Here is a 9,334-nt window from a genome sequence, read left to right as displayed (position 1 = left end):
CACTGCCTCCAGAAGGTTCTAATTCCCAAATTGTCCCCAGCTGGGGACCTAGCATTCAGACCGTCTAAATTTATTGGGGGGACACCTGAATCAAACTACCACACGTGAGTACTGGGGGGATTCAGAGTTGGGCTATCAGGCTTTACAAGCAAACACCTTGAACCGCGGAGCCATCTCTCCAGCCCAAGCCCCAAGTTCTCTTGCTTGTGTTTCTGGGCTCCTGACTGAGAAGAACCTGGAGTCTACAGCCCTCTCTGGTTCACTTACTCGAGCAGCTCCTGGAACTCAAAGTTAAGTACCCTACTTTATAACAGAGGACATTACAGGTGAACATACGTAGAACTTCTGTTCCTCAAGCTCTTCACCTACCAACAACTTCCATGTGCTTAGCCTGAATACTCGCCTCTCCCCCACCTCTTAAGAAGAGGCAGCATGCATGAAGTAGGTATGTTTTCCTGTTGACTGGGTAGGAAACCCCAGCAAAAGCAGTGTATTCAGATTATTATTTTTTAAATATTTTAAATATTTATTTATGAGAGAGAGAATGGGTGTGCCAAGGCCCCTAGCCACTGCAAACGAACTCCAGTCACATGTGCTACCTTGTGCATCTGGCTTATGTGGGTTGTGGGGAATTGAACCTGGGTCCTTAGACTTCACAGGTAAATGCCTTAGCCACTACGTCATCTCTCCAGCCCCTGTTAAGATGCTCTTTGGCCTCTGTGGCATTCCTTCCTACAGCTTTCAGGACAGGGCCCCTCAGGAATGAGGAGGATCTTGGGACCTACTAATCAGATAAGAGTAGGTCAAAGAGCTTCTTTATAATCAGCTTCAAGGCAGAAAAGCAGGAGGAGATTAAAACATCTGTGACCCACCTTGCAGAACACAGATTATAATTTCAATATCCTGTCTTGGGCAGAGAGTTATGGCCAGGAACTGCTGATGAATTCCAAAGCAGTTATCACAGTATGACAGAATGGCTCAGCTCATTTCTACTTTTTCTTTAAGGCCTGAGTCAGATGTTTCTCCAAGAAGTTGATTTTTCTTTTTCTTGTTTTGTTTCGTCCCAAAGTGGAAAGCTAATGTCCTGACAGTCTTCATGTAGAGATGACAGTGTGGCTCCTGAGCTGTTCACTGTTTCCAGGCCCCTTCAACTGACTGCTAGAAAGGGTCTTTCACTCTACTTCCCTTCTTCTCTCTCTCATTCTCTTTCCTTCCTTTTTATCCCATCTGTTATATATGCATATTAAAAGATAAAATATTTGGGCTGGCAAGATGGCTTAGCAGTTAAGGAGCTTGCCTGCAAAGCCTAAGGACCTGTGTTCTACTCTCCAGATCCCACATAAGCCAGACACACAAAGGTGAGGCAAGCGCAAGGCCGTATATGCCCACTGGGTGGCACAAACATCTGGAATTTGATTGCAGTGGCCGAGGCCCTCATGTGCCAATTCTCTCTCTCTCTCTCTCTCTCTCTCTCTCCCTCTCAAAAAAGAAAAAGAAATGGAAAGAAATGAAAAAGATAAAATGCTTAATACCTTCAGTTCAAATTCAGGAGCCTTGCACACAATCTATGCACTAACTTCCTCTACATTACACAAATGCTCCTTTCACATGGAGAATCCCAGTTCTCAAAGGCATAGGGATTTGTAGAATTAGATTGATTATGTTATTGATTTTACTCCACATTATTCATGTGAGCCTTATTATTCTTGCGGAAAAGACAGATGTTTGGGTTTCTGTTAAACTAGTATTAAATCTTCTTGTTTAAGTTCTCTAGTTGCTTTCTTTTGAGCTCCCCCTCACTTTGTTTTTAAAGACAGGGTCTTGTGTAGCCCAAGCTTGCCTGGAACTTGCATAGCTGAGGATATGCCTCCTGCATCCACCTGCACTGGGATTGTAGTTGTGTTAAGGATCAAATTCAGAACTTTGCGCTACCACTTCTTCAAATATTTTTATCTATTTCTTTTGTAAAAAGTTAGTCTTTCACTTTCTACATTTGTTCAAGACATCATACATATTCTATTATGTTAACTCACTCATGTTCTTTGTTTAGTTTTTGCTTCCGAATTAAGCTAATTTTTAGAATTGTTTTCTGAGTTGCTGCCTCATTGAAGTTTTCTGGCATTCATGTATTTTGTAATTTTAGCTTGTTAAAAATCTATTCTGTGGACATGTATTTCTCACACATTTTCTTGTTGGCAAGGAAATTATTCTGTTCTTTATTCTCTTATAGCTTTGTATGGGACTTTCCTCAGTACTTTCCTGCCTCTAAATTAGTTTCATCAAACACTATTGTTCATTTGTATTCAAGGCAACATCTCATAGCCTAGGCTGGCTCAGAATCACTAAGTGGACCAACTGGCCTTTGAACTTCTGAACCTCCTGAGTGCTGGGATTATAGGCATGCACCACCATGCCTGGCAGTCTCTTTCTGGGTAGAGTTAATAATAATGTGATTTTCTCTGTTTCCTTCCTCTACTTTTTCATAAACGCTTTCTTTTCTTCATCTGTATTATTCCTGTCCTATTCCACTTTGATGATGCTCCTCCAGTTTCTCCTCAGTAGAGCTAGGGTCCCATCCTGGAAGTCAGCCAAGATAGGTGAACCTGGAGATTAGCCTTTGTGGTGATTTGATTCTGGTGTCCCCCACAAACTTCAGTGTTCTGGATGCTAGGTTCCCAGCTGATGGAGATTTGGGAATTGGAGCCTCCTGGTGGCAGTGTATTGTTGGGGGCAGGCTTATGGGTATTATAGCCAACTCCCCCTTGCTAATGTTTGGCACACTCTCCTGTTCCTGTTGTCCACCTGTTGTTGGCCAGGGGCTGATGTCCACCCTCTGCTCATGCCATTGTTTTCCCTGCCATCATGGAGCTTCCCCCTTGAGCCTGTAAGCCAAAATAAACCTCTATTTTTATTTTTATTTTTTTTACAAGCTGCTCTTGGTTGGGTGATTTCTACCAGCAGTGTGAACCTGACTACAACAGCCTCCTTCAACCCCTTTAGTTTTTTTTGTTGTTGTTGTATATGTATTTTTTTGTTTGGTTGTTTGTTTTCCAGGTAAGGTCTCACTCTTGCCCAGACTAATCTGGAAATCACTCTGTAGTCCTAGGCTGGCTTCAAACTCACAGCAATCTTTCCTGGCTCTGCTTCTCAAGTGCTGGATTACAGGTGTGCACCACCATGCTGGAGGCAACCCCTTTAGTTCTTAGAGCAGGCCCTGTGATGAGCTGTTGCTGGATAGGGCACAGATATCCAGGTGAGCTGTTGTTTCCATGAGCTGTGGGGGTCTGCACTGAGTTCTTTTTGGCTCTTTGGGGTTCTCATCTGACATGCATCATTGGTCCCATCACATCCTTCCTTTTCTACTTGTGCTGTGTGCCCTGAGGGTCACTGTGTTTTCTGTTTACTTTTGTATATGTTATTTATTGAGTTTTTGGTTTCGTTACTCTGTTATGATGCTTTGCTTTAGTTGATATAGTTGCTTTGTTTTGATGTGAAGATTGGATAAGATAAAGAATGCCATCATCATCACATATTCCTCAAATAATCAATGGACTCTTAAACCATGAGCATATGGTTTTGAAGAATGTGTTTCCTGCTCTGGGGTGAGGGGTGTTTCAGTGGTTGAAGGTGCTTGCTTGCAAAGCCTCCAACCTGGTTTCAGTTCCCCAGCACCCATGTAAAGCCAGATTCACAGTGTTATCTTCCTTTTAATAAAGTTCTTTGAATGGGAGGAAGTTACATTCATTTCTGTTTCTCTTGTTCCCTCTCTAATAATAATAAAAATAAGATGCTTTATTATGAATAGATTTGTCTTCTCTGCCTTTGTATGAATCTTACATATGAACAATGTTTATACAGGCAATGGAAGTTTTGTCCTTTCTCCACCCTCTTCCTTCCTTCCTTCCTTCCTGTCTTAAAACAAACCAAGTAAGGGTTGAATGTGTCTTCCAAGTTTTGATTTACGTTCAAGAGAAATTGCAGCAGATTGTGTCTGACTCCCACCTGTATCCCTTGCGCTCTCCACTTCTTGAACATTGCCCAAATTCCACTTGCTGATATTTGCATTTCTTTGCCTACAAGATTCCTCTGGCCACCATAGCCTGCTCTACCTACCTGAGCACAGGTTGAAGCATTAATTCTGCTAGGGGATTAATCTACTAACTGGTGAGAGTAGGTGTATGCTTTGCTGAATAGTGCTGCACCCAAAGAAGTTCATAACCTAATTCTGGAAACTCTGAATCTGTCACCTCAGATGGGGAACCATACTTCGTAGGTGGTTAAGTTCTGACCTTAAGATGGAAGCTTGTTCCACATTATCCAAATGAGTTCACACTTATCATATAGATCCTTATGAGCAGATGGGAGATCCTAGTTAAAGGAAAGTCTGGAAATGCCATGTCGCTAGTTTTGGAGATTGAGAAAGGGAGCATCTATCAATAAATACAAGTGGGTACGAGAAACTGAAAAGGTAAGGACACATTCTACTATAGTGCTCCTAGATGCAGCCTGTTAAACTTGGCTGTGAATGGCTGGAGAGATGGCTTAATGGTTAAGGCACTTGTCTGCAAAGCCTAAGGACTCATGTTCAACTCCCCAGGTCCCACCTAAGCCAGGCACACAAAGTGATGCAAGTGCAAGATCACAGGTGTGCACAAGGGGGCACATGTGTCTGGAATTCAGTAACAGTGGCTGGAGGCCCTGGTGCACCAATCCTCTCTCTGTGTTTCTTTCTTTTTCTCTCTTTTTCTTTCTCTCTCTCTCTGTCTGTCTCTCTCTCACTCACACACACATACACACACATTAAAAGGAAAAATAGGCCAGGGATAGAGATATGGCTTAGCCATTAAGGTGCTTTCCTGCGAAGCCTAAGGACCCATGTTCAACTCTACAGCTCCCATGAAAGCCAGATGCACAAAAGTGAGGCAAGTTCAAGTTCACACATGCCCACTATGTAGTGAAAGAGTGGAGTTTATTGCAGTGGCTGAGGCTCTGATGTGCCAATTCTCTCTTCCTCTCTCTAAAATTAAAAAAAAAAAAATTTAAAGGCCAACCTGTTGGGCTTACCTTAAAAAATTTTTTTTTTGGCAGTGATCCCTAAAACTGCTCTAAAAAAACAGTCTATATAAAAATTTAACTGTTTCTTTATTCAAACTTTATAACTATAACCTTAGAAGGACAAATTTATGATGCCAAGTGTTTTGAATATATTCCTTCAAAATTCTTTGGCTCATGATGGGAGCTAGCTCAATGATAAAGACCAGATTAAGAATTGCCTTCCCAACTAATCCTATTTCAAATTCACCTGGACTTGAAACTAAAACTACTAAGATTAAAACAGGAAAACACTTCAAAGTTTAAGAATAGGCAATGACTTTCTGAATAGGACTCCAATAGCTCAGGAACTAATAGCATAAATTGACAAATGGAATTGTGTCAAATTAAAAAGGATTCTACACAGTAAAGGGAACAATTATAGTGAAGAGACAGCCTGAAGAATGGGAGGGAAAAAATTGTCATCTATTCATCTGGTTAGGGATTAATATCCAGAATGTATAAATAACTCAGAAAATTAAACCAAAAGAACAATCCAATAAATATCAGCCAACTGAACAGTTTTGGAAAGAATTACCAGTGATGACCAATAAATACATGAATACATGTGCAACATCCTTAGCTATCAGGGAAATGCACTGAGATTCCAACTTACCCCACTCAAAACAGTTATCATCAGGAAGACAAAAACAAATGTTGGTGAACCAGCAGGGGGAAAGTGAATACTTACACACTATTGGTGGAAATATAAATTAAGTACAACCAATATGGAAATCAATATAGTATTTCCTCAAAGCAGAGGAAACTAGAAACAGAACTACTAGATGATCCAGCTATTCTATGCCTGGGTGTATGTACTTATAGAAAACAAGACAGAGTAACAGACATTCCTATATGTCCATGTTTATTGTGATGCTATTCACAATAGCCAAGGTATGAAATCAGTATAGTTACACACCAGTGGATGAATGGGTAGAGAAATTATGGTGAATGTACATTTAGCCATGAATATTGAAATTATGTCATTTGTAGGAAACTGTTTGGAACTGAAAGTCATCATGTTAAGTGAAATAAACTGTAAAGACAAATATCGCCTATTTTCTGTAATATACACGAATCTATATGAGTACACCATATATGATGAAAATAGGGCACTGTTCGCAAAGAGGAAAGGTAGTTTAGCAGGATGGAGGAGAGGAATAGAGAGCGTAATGGGTACTGAATAGGATCAAAGTACAGGATACACATATTGAAAATCATAATGAAGGGCTGGAGAGATGGCTTAGCAGTTAAGGCACTTACCCACGAAGCTTAAGGACCCAGGTTCAATTCTCCAGGTCCCATATAAGCCACGTGCACATGGTGGCACATGCGTCTGGAGTTTGTTTGCAGTGGCTAGAGGCACTGGCATGCCCATTCTCTCTCTCTCTCTCTCTCTCTCTCTCTTTCTCCCTGTCTGTCTCTAATAAATAAATAAATAAATAAATAAATAAATAAATAAATAAATAATAAATCTTTAAAAAAAAGAAAATCATAATGAAGTGCCTTATTTTGCTGAATTCATACATGTTAAATTATACAGGTCTTCCAGAGTGCAGGCACTCAGGCCATTTCTTGTGTTGTGGCAGGTTGTCTGGTGTTGACCAGTGTTTGCCTTTGCTTTCCTAACGCCGTTTCAGAATAGATGCATGTGTGTGTCCGTGCACACTGCTGCATGGGCACGTGTGCAAGCACCTGTGGTTGTGTTTCCTGAAAACTCAAGATACATCATACTGACGTTTTTGCCCTTTACGAAAAGTAGCTATGGAGCACATGACAAATGACAACAAATTCTGGCAAGAATTTGGGGAAAGGAGAGGCCTAGGAACTGGAAATCAGTATGGACGTTTCTCAAAAAGGTACCACTATACCATACAACCCAGCCATCCTGTTCCTGGACAGATACCCAAAGGGCTGTACAGCCGGTGACAGAAATGCTTGCTCATCCATGCTCATAGCTGCTCCAGTCACAATAGCTAGGAAATGAAACAATCTGGACGTTTATCAGCTGATGAATAGATCATGAAAATATGGTATACTTGTACTTTAGAATTCTATTTAGCAACAACAACTGGAAATTTGCAGGAAGATGGATGGAACCGGAACATTATACTAAGTGATGTGACTCATGTAGAGAGACAACATCTCCTATTCTCTCACATGCAAACCATAAGTTTTCTTCTCAGGCTGACCAGGAATTCACTATGTGATCTCAGGGTGGCCTTGAACTGATGGCGATCCTCCTACCTCTGCCTCCTAGGTGCTGGGATTAAAGGTGTGTGCCACCATGCCTGGCTACAAATCATAAATTTTAATGTTTGTATGTATGTAAACAAGGGGTAGGTGAGAGTGAGTATAGGCTAAAAAACTAGACAGGAGAGCAAAGGGGGAGCGAAGGGCATTGAGAAGGCAGCAGGGTGGGAAAAGTACACACATGATATGACACGAGGAACGGTGTGACTGGGGAGGAGGAGCCAAGGCTCTTTCTAAATTAAAAACGATGGAAATTGCTAGATAGGACTTTTTAAAGGAAAATTTCAATAAATAGGAAAATTTCAATAAATCAAGAACAATTAAAATGCTTCACAAAACAAACCACAATGGAAATACAGCTAGCAAGTTGAGAAGAGATTAATAATACTTAACATGCAAAGTATTTACCTTTGAAAAAGATAGTAAACAGGGCTGGAGAGATGGCTTAGCGGTTAAGGCGCTTGCCTGCAAAGCTAAAGGACCTCGGTTCGATTACCCAGGACCCATGTAAGCCAGATGCACAAGGTGGTACATACATCTGGAGTTTGCAGTGGCTGGAGGCCCTGGTGTGTCCATTCTCTCTCTCTCTCTCTCTCTCTCTCTCTCTCTCTCTCTCTCTTCCTCTTTCCCTCTCTCAAATAAATAAAAAATAACATATTAAAAAAGATAGTAAACAAACTACTATGATTCTAATGTCTTGCTAAGCAGCTAATTATGCATGAGCAAACATTTACAGATGACAGACATCCACAGATTGGTTCATCTTCATTAAGCACAGAACTCTTAAGCAAATGGAATGCTTTATGATTAGGATGGTCGTAAGAAGATAAATAGGAGTGGTAATGGTTCAGTTAACTACATTTGCATAGTCTTATAATTTCCCTCTAGAAATGCTCATTGGTCTCTCTAGGTATCAGGCCCTGGATGTCAAAAATGTTCTTATCTTTGCCCTAGCAATTCCACGGTTGGAAAATCACCTAAAACACATCAGAGCAAACAATGTTTATATAAAACATTACGGTGCTGGTGAGAGGGCTCACTTGGTAAAGCAATTAGGGTGACACAAGCATGAAGACCTAAGTCTGGAACCCCAGAACCCGTCTCCAATGCCAGGCACGGTGATGTGTGTCTGTAATCCCAGAGCCGCGGAGGCAGAGATGAGGAATCTCTGGGACTCACTTTCTAGCTGTTCTACATGAACCAATAAGCCCTGAGTTCCATGTGATAATCTTTTCTCAAAGAATAAGATGGAAAACAACTGAGGTAGACTCCTGACATTGACCTCTGACCTCCATGTGCATATATGCCTACGCATATACTAACACACACACACACACACACACACACACACACACACACACACACACACAAGCAACCTAAATGCCCCACAATGGGAAAATCATAATATTAACTTCAGCTATTTAAGTCCATGCTACTCCATAGTATGCTTTCTGAATTACATGGAGAAATGTCTTTGATAAGGGCAGGGGAGGAGCCTTTCAAGGAAACTCAGAAAAATGCTAAAATCTGCTCAGAGGGTTGATAGAACATGTTTACCAGATCTGTGCTGAGCTTCCTTTTAAATGGCTAATTCGGACGATTGAGGTATATGATTATTTGAGTTGGTTGGCACAGACTAGAACTAGAACTCAGAGGAGTAAGTGGGGCTGAAACTCAGCCAGTTAGCATTGTCCTGGCTCTACTGAGTTGTCAGAATATGCAATCCTGCATCTCTGAACTGGCTGGTTAAAGGCAAATAGTTGCTGACCTGAACTCTGGATTCATTTCCGACTTTCTGGGCTCACTTCTTGTCAGCCTCTGGGAAGCTGTCTAAGTTCTTTGGCCATCATATGACCTGACTGGTCCCTTACTATGCTGTTTTGTGTGTAGCTATTACCATTCCCCATACACTTTCGGGGCAAACTTATCCCAGATTATTTGATCTAACTCTTCCCTGCATTTTGGCTTTGGGCTACGGTTCATTTGCACA

At 41.2% G+C, this 9,334-nt stretch overlaps 1 protein-coding gene across 1 annotated transcript in view; it reads left to right on the top strand.

Annotated features, from left to right (window-relative positions):
• Positions 1–6,056: 6,056 nt before the first annotated feature.
• Btla (B and T lymphocyte associated) overlaps positions 6,057–9,334 on the top strand; it is a 38,472-nt gene continuing 35,194 nt past the window's right edge. The window contains exons 1-3 of the mRNA XM_045148427.1: positions 6,057–6,225; positions 6,851–6,950; positions 8,255–8,387. Coding sequence (XP_045004362.1) covers positions 6,057–6,225; positions 6,851–6,950; positions 8,255–8,387 — 402 coding nt within the window. The remainder of the gene's footprint in view (positions 6,226–6,850; positions 6,951–8,254; positions 8,388–9,334) is intronic.

This window comes from Jaculus jaculus, chromosome 4, assembly GCF_020740685.1.
Source record: "Jaculus jaculus isolate mJacJac1 chromosome 4, mJacJac1.mat.Y.cur, whole genome shotgun sequence".
Taxonomy (NCBI): domain Eukaryota; kingdom Metazoa; phylum Chordata; class Mammalia; order Rodentia; family Dipodidae; genus Jaculus; species Jaculus jaculus.
This window is presented reverse-complemented; position numbering and strand designations above follow the sequence as displayed.